The 13,828-nt window shown below is 34.7% G+C and overlaps 1 protein-coding gene across 1 annotated transcript in view; it reads left to right on the top strand.

Moving 5' to 3' along the window:
• The window catches only part of Cep112 (centrosomal protein 112kDa), a 338,584-nt gene that overhangs the window by 56,983 nt on the left and 267,773 nt on the right, over positions 1–13,828 (top strand). The window contains exons 9-12 of the mRNA XM_013008835.1: positions 576–662; positions 5,661–5,760; positions 7,359–7,477; positions 9,644–9,787. Of these exons, the coding sequence (XP_012864289.1) occupies positions 576–662; positions 5,661–5,760; positions 7,359–7,477; positions 9,644–9,787 (450 nt within the window). The remainder of the gene's footprint in view (positions 1–575; positions 663–5,660; positions 5,761–7,358; positions 7,478–9,643; positions 9,788–13,828) is intronic.

Genomic DNA, 13,828 nt, shown 5'->3' on the forward strand with positions numbered 1-13,828 from the left:
GGGAGGGAGGAGTTGGGGAGGTGGGGAGGAAAGGGATGGCAGGGGAAAAACGGAAGGAGGTGTTAACAATGCTCATTACCTCACATAACTGTAACCCCTCTGTACAGTATCTTTACAACAAAAATATATAAACTATTTTATTCAGTTCACATTATGAGAAAGTTCCTAAATTTTTACTTTAATTCTAAGTAGTAGGAAAGAAGGAACAAGTCAACTGTAAGGCAACAGGATAGGAAGTGAAGGAGAAACTGCTTTTGTCTGGGGTGCTTCAGGTATACTTCAGGGAAGAAGTGACATTTGCATTTGAACCAGGGCTGGGTCATGTGTGAGAATATTGTTTTTTGTTCTATGCCTTTAAGTTCTATAAATCTATGGAAAGACAAATATATTACCTAGACCCTTTAACATGGTGGGACTGGTCATGGACCTCCATCTTCCTACCTGTACCCACAGTTTAGTTGGGATTACAGGCACATGTCACCATGCCTGAATCTGGGGGTTTTATTTTAATATAACTGTAATTTTTCCCAAGAGGAAGAATAAATTAATAAGATATTTAAACTTTTTCCTTGAAGTTGGACATGAAAACAAAAATGATGGAAGCAAAATTTCATGAAGAAAAGCTTAAGCTACAACAGAAACATGATGCTGATGTTCAGAAGGTAAGATATACATAACTTATTTCCATTGTTATTTAATACTTAAAATACTTTAGGTATTTTGAAGATCCATGCCTTTTCATATTTATCTGTTCACTTATTTATGTCCTTTATGATAGTATGTGTCGTAAATGAGGTTTGCTAAGGTAACTGTAAGATCCTTTCCTGGATGGTGAGCAGACCCCACCCAGTACCTGCATTACTTAGGCAACTGGCACACCTGGAAGAGGTCACATCTGGATCTGATGTGCCCACACCTTTCTTCCACCTGGTCCCACCTCCTCTTACCTGGTCCCACCTCTCTTTACCTGGCCACACCTTTCCTGCCCTATCCTAGATAGGGCCTAGCCCAAGGCCAGATGCTGTCTTTGCCAGCTGCGTGGAGTACAACCTGGCCTGGTGCCAGCTGGTCTACTGAATAAACCTACCCCTTACCTGAATACCACGTGCGTGGTGTGGTTCTTACTTGGTCACCTCTTCTTTAAACACCTAATAGTAACATCACAGCAAAAGGTGATTTTTTTTAAGCTTCATTTACAATGTGTGTTATTTTACTCCTTTTACATTGTCTTTTAGTTATTCAACAATTATTTTAGGACTAGATTTCTCATAGATTTTTTTGGGGGGGTGGGTACCTGGACTTGAACTCAGGCCTTATAATATTGCTTGGCTGTTTATTTTTTTTGTTTTTCTTTTTTCTTTTTTTCTCATAGCTCATTGCAGCCATACCTCTAATTAAATTTTTTTTTTTTGCTGGTTAATTGGAGATAGAGTCTCACAGAATTGTCAGTATGGGCTGGATTCCATCTGCAATTCTCAGATTTCAGCCTCTGAGTAGCTAGATGTGAGTGACTTCTTATAGCTTTTTAAAATCTTTATTCTATCATTACTTTTTATGAAATTTGAAATAACATGTCAGTGGTAAATAGGTTGTTTCATTCTAATCGCCTTTCAGTTTTCCTTAAATTAGTTAATTAATTTGAGACAGGGTCACCGTTAGGTTTCCTAGGCTAGTCTTGAACTTGTGCCCCTTCCACTTCAGCCTCTGGAGTAGCTGCAGTTTTCTGTGTGAGCCATTGTGCCTAGCTTTTTTTTAATTAAAAAAGAGACTCTTAGACTTAGTTCTTTTTGGTGTAGACTGCTATGTAGTATAAAGCTAGAACTGACAGTGAAGGCTATTTTTTTGTCTAGCTCATTGAAATTTGTGCTTTCCAATCTTGAAATATGGTCGAATAAAATTTGTTTCTTAGAGAGGCTCCTCAAAAATCATCAATTTGTGGCTACGTTACTTATAATTTGAGTTAGTATTTTATTTTAGTAATGATTTAAAATGTTAGTGATGTGATTATGTATTTGTATTTTGTTTTGTTCTGATTTTGACATTGGTAATTGAACCCAAGGCACTGTGTATGGTATGAAAGTGCACTACCACATAAATTACACTCCTAGCTCATGTGTCCATTTTAAATATCCACATGGTTCCAAATAGAGAGAAGGGAAAAACTGGGAGAAAAGGAGGGAAGAGGTAACATTGTTTAAAAGAAATGTACTCATTACCTGACTTATGTAACTGTAACCCCTCTGTACATCACCTTTAAAATAATAGTTAAAAAAATTAAAAAGCAAAAAAACCCATAAGTAATGGAGATAGAGGTGTGGAGCCAAGTGATCCACATCTATGATACCAGTGCTGGCAAGGCTGAGGCTGGAAGATGGTGAGTTCTGGGCTACAAAGAGAGATCTTCTCTCAGATCAGATCAGAACAGAAGACTTTGAAAGGTAAGCTGAAGACAAAGTATTATGCATGCATTGAGACTTCTTTCTCTTTTTTAGTAAGAGCATCTACCTTCATTTCCCATAACCCTATGACAACTCTGTTAACACTATGACAACCTCAAGCTTCTTAAAAGAAAAAAATATATTAGTATTTAGTCAGGTACATGTTTAACTCTTCAAAGAAGGAAATCACTGATTGGGTAATAGAAAGTTTAAAATATTTAATTCTTTTCCTTTTGTCTCTTCTATTCAAATGTTAAAGGCAAATATTATTTTCTGCTTTCACAAAAAATTTACTTTGTGTGCTAACTTTCCTGAATTTTGTATCCCTGTGATTTTGGAGTTTAAATATATTTTGAAGTATAAAATTATGATTAAATATATTTTTAAAGTTAAAACATCTGGTACGATATAAACCAATGACATAAAATTTATGCAATTTTGATGGTAGGGGAAAAACAAAGGAGGAGGTAACAATGCTCGAAAGGAAATGTACTCATTACCTTACTCATGTAACTGTAACCCCTCTGTACACTATTTTTATAACAAAAACAAAAAAATGTACCATGCTACCAAATCAGAATAACTTAGTGGTAGAGCACCCTGACTGTTAAACTTGAGGCCCAGATCTATCAAGGACATTATTTTCAATGAGCTCATCACAGAATATTATCAGCATTACTGTTTGTCATATCTGATAAAAATATTTGCCTTGATTATCATTTAAATTTTTAATTACAGTTATTTTAGTGTTAAAAAATTAGGCTATTTTGATTTATTTTGAGCTTTTTTTCTAACAGTAGTAGAGCTAAACATAAGAAGGCTTATTACCAGTCATTTTTCTATGTACCTAGGAATTGTTGTCGTGTGAACCAAGGTGCAGGAGGACTCAGGGACACACTCACCTGAAGATTTTCCATTCCAGTGTAGTGAAGTAAATTATACTATCCCAAAATGTCAGGTTTCTGATGGCTTTTCTATGCCATTTTGTGACAGTTTAATTTCTGAGTTTTATTTAAGGGAATAACCTAATTTATTATTTATACTCTTCTTAAAATTTGATAGGTGAAAATTTGAAACATATTTTAAGTTTTTCTACTATATTTAATACTTTTTCTCTATAGATATTTATTTATTATTGAATACAAGCAAAGATAATCTTTAAAGATTTGAAAATTCTCTAAGTACAACCATAATAATCCACTGCTAGTTCTTCTAGCTAGTATAAGGAGGCAAGGTATTTTAGATGCTACTTGTTCCCTGTGAGATCCTTGTGTGTGTGTGTGTGTGTGCGTGTGTGTGTGCGCATGCGTGTGCTTGAACTCAAGGCTTGAGTACTATACCTAAGCTTTCTAAAATTTTATTTTATTTATTGTTATTGTAGAGGTGATATCAGAGGGGTTACAGTTACATGAATCAGTTACAGTTATATAATAAGTCTTTCCTACCCTCACTCTCTCCTAGTTTTTCCCTCCTGTCCCCACCCATAAGATGTACAGTTCATTTTGCACATATTGCCTAGTGAGTACGGCTGTTGTTTTTGTTCACCCTTTGTTCCACCTTTTCTGTGCCCCCTTACTCTCCCAAATACAAGCTAACAAACAAAAGGAAAAAACAAAAACAGCAGCAATAGCAATTAAACACTCTATTGTTTCCTTTTCTTGGTGTTCATTTGTTTCCTTTCATGGAGTTCATTTCATAAAAATACTATTTTATATGATCATATGCACAAAGCTATTGAGCTTTTTGTCATCCGCTCTTTTGAATATCCTTCTTTGGCCTCAATGTGTGAATGTCTAGAGACCTATATAATTTGTCCGTGTGTGTGTGTGTATTAACCATTTAGTGTGTTTATTTGCAGAACAGTCTAGCTATCACAAATGAGGGAAACCATGCAACCTATGTTTTGTGGTCTTTGGCATACTTTGCTTAATATACTTTTTTCTAGGTCTCTAGATTTCCTTACAAATGGTACAATATCATTCTTTTTGATGGATGAGTAGAATTCTGAAATATCATATGTACTTGATCTGTTCATCCACTGAGAGGCATCTGGGTTGATTCCATATCTTGGCTATGGTAAACAATGCTGCATTGAGCATGGTTGTGCTGGTTGCTTTATTGTGGTGTTGTTTGTGTTCTGTTGGATAAATGCCCAGGAGTGGAACTGCTGGCTCATAGAATAGCTCTTTTGAGGAAACTCCATACCACCTTCCAGAGTAGTTAAACAAGTTTACATTCCCACCAGCATTTGTTATTGTTAGTTTTCTTGATAATGGCCATTCTAACTGGTGTAAGGTGGCATCTCAATGGTGTTTTGATTTACATTTCTTTTATGGGGAGAGATGCTGAACATTTTTTCAGGTGTCTATTGGTCATTTTTTTCCTCTGAGAAATCCTCTTTAAGTGTTTAGCCCCTTTATTGGTTGAGTTGTTGAGTTTTTGAGCATTAATTTTTGAGAGTTTAATTTTTTTGAGCCCTTGTCTGATTTATAGGTGGTATAAAACCTTCTCCTATTCTGTGGGTTTTTGTGTATCTTGTTATCTAATACCTTTGCTGTGCAGAAGCTCTTAAGTTTGATATAATCCTATTTATCCAGTCTTCCTTAGATTTTTTGTGATTCTGGACCTTTACTTAAGAAGTTTAGACTGTGCCTAGAAGGTCTAGTGTTTCGCCTACCCCTTCCTGCAATATTTTCATGGTATCTGGTCCTACATTAGAGGTTATCTTTAAGCTTTTGCTCAAGGCTAATGTTTTACCAGTTTAGCCACAGCCTCATTTCTGCTTTTTTGGTGGTTAATTGGAGTTAAATCTCATAGACTTTCTTGCCAAGGCTGGCTTTGAACCATGATCCTCAGATCTTAACCTCCTGAGTAGCTAGGATTACATATATGATTCACCATTACCCAGTGTCCAGCTCTTGTGAGATCTTTTAAAAATATTTTTAAATAGTTATACCAAGGAGTTTCAATTCAGTATGTCAGTTTATGAGTACAATGTATCTTGATAAATGTTACTTCTTCCATCATTGTCTCCCTCACTTACCCCAATAATTTACCAATCTATCCTAATGATTTTCTTAATGTATTATCACTTTTACAATTTTAGTTAAGGAAACATTTATGAAATTGACTAAAATAGACTTGCAAAAATATTTAGCTCATTAAAAAATTATAAGTTATATACTTAATCCAGTATACTTGGCATTTTATGTTAATTTTCAGATTTTAGAAAGAAAGAATAATGAAATAGAAGAACTGAAAACTTTATACAGAAAAAAACAAAATGAAACTGAAGAGACTATAAGAAAGCTTGAAAAGAAAGGTGATGTATGGTTACTAATAATATTTTTTATTTTAATGGCTGTTAATTTTCAAAGTACATTTTCATTTCTGATCTTTTGTGAAATTTATGTGGGCTTTTATGTGGTGGGTGAATGATTGTGTGTATGTGCATGTATGTGTGTGTGTGTAGTGGTGATAGTACAATTGACAAATTCTTAAAACGTATTGCTGCATTTACACATTCATTAAGAAGGAAAATCAAACATGTAATCAAGTATTAAATTGACTATAATTAAGGATAAAATCTCAAAATCAACAAGGGAGAATGTTATGTTTTCAAGAAATACCACAGTTTTCTTATTGCATGATTGAGATGTAAGAATGAAATTTCTAGAGAAATGTTTCTGAAAATTCTACAGTCTTAAAAGAGTTGAATACAACTTTATTTAGTAACAAGAAATTACTACCTTGGAGTAAAGTGTAGGTGACACAAATATATTAGAATTTTCTCAGATCAGTGACAGTTTTAGGGAAGAATTATAAATGATTTATGTGAGAAATGCTTAGTTTAAAAATGATTTTCGTTTAGTAACATAAACCTTAGTGATTCTGAAGTGTCTAGGAGCAACAACAGGTTGAAATGATGGGTCCCTTACTTCATCAGCACATATCTTCTCTGAGATTGCCTGGGTGGCTTTGTTACACCCTATAGATAAAATGTTGAGCTTGAGATATCTTTGTCTTCAGTGAAAATAGTCTTCTTAAAAAAGAAATAGACAGCCGGGTACCAGAGGTTTATGCCTGTCATCCTAGCTACTCAAGAGGCAGAGATCTGAGGATCTCAATTCAAAGCCAGCCTGGGCAAGAAAAGTCCGTGAGGCTCTAAAATCAGAAATGGTGGCTCAAGTGGTAGAGCTCTTGCCTTGAGTTGAAGAGCTCAAGGACAGTACCCAGGCCCAGAGTTCAAGCCCCATGACTCCCCCCTCCCAAAATAGACAAATTACTGTGGTATCTTAAGTGACAATGGAGAAATATGCATAGTTTTATGGAAATAAAGAAGAATCTCTCTGTCCATGGATGGAGGAACCTGGTTGTGAAAAGTTTATACGTGACATTTGTCCTGAAACCCTGGGGTGACAAGTGTTTTCCAGGGAAAGAGGACATCCCAGGAAGATTGGTGATCATATTTGGGAAATTGTACATAAAAGAACACATTCTCAGTAATCTGCGGACAAGCTGGTGTGTTGGCACTGCAGGTTTAAGATATCAAAAAGCCGAAAGCTGTGGACAGAGAATAGCTGGATCATGACTAGCTAGTTTCCTAAGCGGCATTTGGCCTTTTTTACTTTAGGAAAGGAAAACTTTTTCTTAACGTGACAGGGAAGCCATTAGAGGGGAAGGATACTTGAGGCTTATCATAGTGCTCAAACTTTCTAAAGGGAAGTTAAGATTGAATTCAGTCAAGGATGTGCATGATGGTAGAAATGGGGAAAAGAGCAAGAAATAAGAAACTTAGAATCAAGAAGATTTGTGAAAAATTGAATTACAGCTCTTAACCATTATGCTATATTTTATGTCATTAAACTCTTTAAGTGGTTTCTAGAACTAGCTTAACTATATTTTCATCATTTTTGACAGTTCAGGCCCTTATACGTGACTGCCAAGTTATCAGAGAGACTAAGGAAAACCAGATTATAGAGCTCAAAAAGATATGTGAACAAAGTGCAGAATCTCTGAATAATGACTGGGAGAAAAAGGTGAGCTTCCTAAAATACTAGCTTCAGACAAATTATTTAACTAGAAATAATTAACAGAATATACTGAAAGGTATAAAAAACTTGAACACATTTAGAGTTAGAAATAAGTACTTTTTATGTTTTGATATATTTTCTTCCAGACATCCATTGTGTTATAAAATAGTTTTCACTTAGATACTTTTTTGGGGGATGGGTTAAATTCAGGTCTTTATGCTTGCTAAGCCTGTGTTTTACCACTTGAGCCATGCATCCAGCATTGTTTTTGGTTGACTATTTGGGAGATGGAATCTAGTGAACTCCTCTGCCTTGGCTGGCCTTAAACCTCAGTCCTCCAGAGCTCAGCCTCTTGAATACCTAGCAATTATAAGTGTGAGCTACCTGTGCATGGCTAGAAAACAAACTTTTTACTTAGATCTTCTGGTTCGTTTTTTTTTTTTCCCACAGCCATTAGATTTTAAGGAAAATATCAGTTTTAATTTGTGATTTCTTTCTTTCTTGAAATTTTAGACAGCATAATATAAGAGACTAGAATTTGTAGTAAAAACTTATTTTTGATGTGAACAGCATTACTAGTGGAGATGTCATAATTAATTGCATATGAAGGAATATAGCTATTGGTCCTGTGGCTTGGTGATGGTTTTCTATAAGTTAAGGGACTGACTTTTGAATACTCAAGATGACACTGTCTTTAAAATGTATATTTCAGACATTTCTACAAAACATATGAACTTTATCAGAGATTTGGGAACTTTATAGAAGTATAAAATATCGGTGCTCCAGTTGTGCAATCGGTTAGCGCATGGTACTTATAAGAAGTATAAAATATCATATGTTAAGTTTGTGAAAGCCAAAGATCTGCTGTATGTCTATGGCTGAGCATCCTTGTCAAATAATGTGTTACCATATAATTGCCTTGCAAACCTTTGGTTCTCACAACTTCTCAGTCTTTCCTTTTTTTCCAATACCTTTCTAGTCAAATAAGACTTCACACTGCCCATGTCAAGTTCTTGTCCCATCCTCATTTTTTATTTATTTATTTATTTTTCTCATTTTTTAATAGTGACTCAAATGTATCATGGAGATTGTTCTGATCTCTTGTTCTTCCCACCTAGTGAGTGATTTAAGAAGCAGAGGACAGTCCATTCCTATTAAGATAAAATGAAGGAGTACCTGCAAGGCTGAGAACATAGACTCAGTCCTCTTCAGAAGCTGTCCACTGAACCTCTGGACTTTCCATATTTGTCACTGTCTTCTTTTCCATAGTTTATATGGATATTTCCATTTAACAGAATATATATATTAGTCTTTATCAATAAAGACTCATACATGACACAAATAATACATAGTACTTCTCAGTCATTATATTCATTCTATTTGATTTATAAATACAACCTTTGAGTTTGTGTTTGTATAGATGATAGGATGGCTAAAAGTAGTTTCTGATTTGGGGTCTTAGTAAAGAGAGATCATTTTTAGCATTAATGTCATAAAATTTATATTTAATAAAATGACTAGTAGATACTATTTCTAATTAGTAGTACTATAAATATTTTCATTTTTCTGATTCCAAATTGTTATTAATGTTTAATGGAGATATTATATTGGCTGTCTGATTTATTTGCTTATACCTTTAGCAGATAATTTCCTATGATATTGGCTCATTTACTAAAATCTTCAAGAAAGCAAAGAAAAAAATATTTTTTCTTAATCATGCTGTTTTACGGTATGGGATTGAACCCAAGGCTTTATACATGCTAGCCAAACTAAATCCAAGGTTAATCATGTTTTATATGACTTTACTTAATGTTTACTTTTGGACTTTATATTTCTTTTTTTTTTTTTTGGTCCAGTTGTGGGGCCTGAACTCTGGGCCTGAGCACTGTCCCTCAGCCCTTCAGCTCAAGGCTAGTGCTCTACCACTTGAGCCACAGTGCCACTTCCGGCTTTTTTTTTCTTTTTTTGCTTATGTGGTGCTGAGGAATTGAACCCAGGGCCTCAGGCATGCAAGGCAAGCGCTCTACCACTGAGCCAACTTCCCAGCCCCTGGACTTTATATTTCTTATGGTTCACCTCACTATTGTAGCTATAAATAGGAATATTAGAGATTTTTTTCTGAATTGCAAAATACTGTTTAATAGTAGTGAGACTCTTGATTTCATTGTGTAGCTCCACAATGCTGTAGCAGAAATGGAAAAGGAAAAATTTGAGCTTCAAAAACGACACACTGAGAATATTCAAGAACTGCTTCAGGACACAAATGTACGTTTGAATAAAATGGAGAATGAATACATGGCACAAACACAGTCAACAGTAAGTGTTGTTTTATTCTTTATGACATGTTTAGAAATTATCTTCTTAATTACTGTCCTTACGCTTCACTGGAGTGCACTATATATAAATGGGTTACTTCATTAAAAGGAAAGGCTTTCCCTTTCTATTTGATATAGATTTACATGTAACAACAGACAGCAATCCCTTGAAGTTTGGTAAGAGGTTTGACCAGATTGATTGATGCCTTTGCAATTTTTTTCTGACTATTAGGTCAGAGAAATTTTCTTCCTTTAAAAATTCTTTTAAACTGATCCTTTTGCTGAAAATACCTAATGCTGGTGTGAACTAAGCAAAAGGAAAATAGTGATATGGCCACTCTGACAAATTTTCTTAGTAGATCATCTTAGTGAGAGTTACACACACTACTTGGATAAACCAAAAAAGTTCCTTTATTGAGAAGATTAGGAAGGAAACTGCGCAACAGAGACCAGCCACAATCTCTAAAGTGAGTTTGAGTTAGAGCATCCCCAAAGAGCCTCTTCTGGAGTGCATGGGGGAGGAGTCCCATCACTTGAAATGTGCCTCCTCATAGAGCAGAGTGTAGATCAGAGCAAATGAATGCTTCATTCTTGTGGAAGCTCATCTGACTTTCTGAGATGCAGTCAACGTGTTCTGCATGCAGGCTGATATGCATGTAGTTGAGGACTTCTCATATCCAAGACAAGTTCTTCTGTTCACTTTTGTTACAGATGTATTATATGATATAACAGAATGGCCCAGTCAGCCAGTCATCATCAACTCAGTCCTCATTTAACATTCACAACCTCCCACTCAGCATGGCTTTGTCCAAACACTTTCTTGAATTTAAAGCTGTGCTGTGCAATTTGAACAGGAGTCAGCTACCCAAGTATATTGTTGATATGTCGTAGAGTCAGTTACCCAGAACTGTTAAAGTAGCAAGCACCAACTAAATCCTTTTCTTTGATGTATAGCTTTAAACAGCTTATCAAGTTTATATAGAAACAGAACTCGAAGAACATCTTTTCTTTAGAATATTTCTTGCAATATTTATTTCTGACTCATACTTTATTGTATAATGGTTGTATACTTTCGCTGTGTAAAACACCTTTTTGCTGGAAGTGGCGCTGTGGCTCAAGTGGTAGAGTGCTCGAGCTGAAGAGCTGAGGGGCAGCACTCAGGCCCAGAGTTCAAGCCCCACGACCAAAAAAAAAAAAAACACCTTTTTGCATATAGATTTGATAGCTTTATATACAGTTAGTATTGTGCAATCAACATTTCATCTGTGTCCAGATTTTTCTTCTTTCTCAGTCTAATCTGTATCTATAAATCAATAACTTCATTTGTCCTATCATCTAGTCTCTAGTAACTAGCCTCTACATTCGCTTCATGAATTTGACAACTGTAGGTGTCTCATATAAGCAGAATTGTATATTAGTTACCCTTTAGCAATGGCTATTTCACTTAGCAGAATGTCTTCACAGTACATCTATTTTATAACATCTATCAGCACTTCTTTATATTTTTAATGCTGAATAATATTCAGTTGTGTGTATGTGCCACATTGTGTCTATCCATTCACCTGTTGGATACTTGGGTTGCTTCCACTTTTTGGTTATTGTGAATAATGGTGCTGTGGATATATGTGTATAACTATTTCTTTGTTATTCAGAGCTGTGGATAAACCACAAAACTGAATATAAAATATATTTTATTATCTAAAAATCCTAAATTTTTACAGCTTTAAAATATTAAATAATTTTAATGTTGAAATTTATAAAATATATTCATTGCCTAAGATATTCACTCTATTGATGTATTTTATCAAATAATATTAAAGTTGGGAATCAGTGGCTTATACCTATAATCCTGGTTTTTCAAAAGCCTGAGATTTGAGGATCATGGTTTTAAGTTACCCTGGCAGACAAATCTGTAAGACTCTTTAATTCCATCTAACCAGCAAAAGATCAGGAAATACAGGCATTGTTCCAGTGGAAAAAGCTAAGGTAGAGCAAAGGTTCTAAGTTCAAGCCCCAGTACTGGCAAACACACTCAAAAACAAATAATGTTAAGAATATCTTTCACAGTAACATTTATATAACCTTGATATAGTATAAAAAGTGTATTTTGGAGCCAAGAGGTCACTGTCAGAAAAACTTCATTTTATTTTTAATGAGCACTGAATTAATAATTAGCATTCAGATGTTGTCATGGGTAATAATAGTAAATATAGAAAAAATGGACAGAGTCTGTCAGCAGGATTAAATTTAGGAATCACCAAGTCTAGACAGGTCTTGCTGAGCAGCTTCTGATTTAATAATTAAACAAGGTAGAGTTCAAGGCATGACCTAAGATGAAAGATGAAACTGTCACTAAGAATTACTTTCTCAATTTTGTTGTTCTTTCAGGCTTTTTCTTTTGTCTTGAATATTGTTTTCTTTTATGGCCATTTATCCTAAGTGGACACTTGTTTAAGAGTAGTCAGTTTATAGTTTTTAGTATTGACAGGAATTTTCTTGTAGGAGAATCATGGTTAAAAACATATAATCATTGAATTTTTAAAATAATATTACAACATATAAATGTGAAAATTATAATAAATTTAGTAGATGCTTGAGGAGGACCCTAAAATAAGAAGGCTCTGTTTATAACCAGATTTAGCCACACTGAAAGTATATGGGAAGCTTTTTTGAGATTTTAGACCTTCTTAGCAGGAGTATTTAAATGTTTCCTCTTTACTGGGGATATGGATGCCAATCTGGTAAATTCTATACAATCCTCAGAATAATACCTTTAAATTACTAAAATAGTATAAAATTATAGGGGAAATTATATTGAGTTACAGTTGCCAAGGTGTTAATATATTTGAACTGGGCTATGTTTTCAAATGAATATAAGAAACAAAGATCTGTCAGCCTACTAGTTAGTGTGTTTTCATAATGGTGAGGGCAAACAATGTTTAGTAATTATCCAACAGTGTAATAAACTATAACAATATCCATGATTTCTGTTGGTCACAGGCATTGCTGATTTCATGAGCACATTAATGACTGAAGGAAAATACTACATTTCCTTAGGTGAGGGGAAATAAAGGTACAAAGTCATACCATCAAGTTTAGTTAACATGCAAAATAGGCAGAATATTATATCCAATTTTATGAATTCATTTGTAACTATTAAAACTTACCATATATATACATCTTATCACTCAGTAATTTCACTGTAAATAAAGAAATTGCTTGCATATATATTTCAAGTGCATATGTGTACAAAAGAAAGCAACATTTGCTGGGTGCTTGTGGCTCATGCCTGTAATCCTAGCTACTCAGGAGGCTGAGATCTGAGGATCATGGTTCAAAGCCAGACTGGGGAAGGAAAGTCCGTGAAACTCTTATCTCCAATAAACCACCAGAAAACCAGAAGTGGTACTGTAGCTTAAGTGGTAGAATGCTCACCTTGAGCTGAAGAGCTGAGGGACAGGCCCAGAGTTCAAGCCCCATGACAGACAAAAAAAGAAAAAGAAAAAAAAGAAACCAACATTTTCAATAGCCCCAAACTGGAAACAGCCCATCACTAGTTAACGTATTATTTTAGATTTTTGGTGATATACAATCAGGATTGAAAAAGGCTAAACTACTATTATTCCTTATGACATGGATGAATCTCACAGATACATAATCTGCATGAATAAACCTAACCCTCCAAGTACATACTCTGATTTTATTTATAGAAAGTTTGAGAAAGGACAAAGTGTATTTGTGGTACCAGAAGTCAGAATACTGGTTACCTATGTATAGGATGTGTCTAATAAAGCTTCAGAGGGACCAGAAAGGTTTTTATCTCCTAGTATTTTATATCTCTAGTAGTTTTTAATTACAAAAATGATCCATGTGTATACTTAATATTGGTGCATCTTTCATGTTTCTATAGAAGACTCATGAAATAAGGTTTGTCATTCCTTATTTCATAAAATTTGAAATTGGGTTTCCAAATACTTATTTGCCTAATATGGTTCTTTTTTTTTTTGTCAGTCGTGGGGCTTGAACTCTGGGCCTGGGCGCT

Source organism: Dipodomys ordii, unplaced genomic scaffold (genome assembly GCF_000151885.1).
Source record: "Dipodomys ordii isolate 6190 unplaced genomic scaffold, Dord_2.0 Scaffold7, whole genome shotgun sequence".
Lineage (NCBI taxonomy): Eukaryota > Metazoa > Chordata > Mammalia > Rodentia > Heteromyidae > Dipodomys > Dipodomys ordii.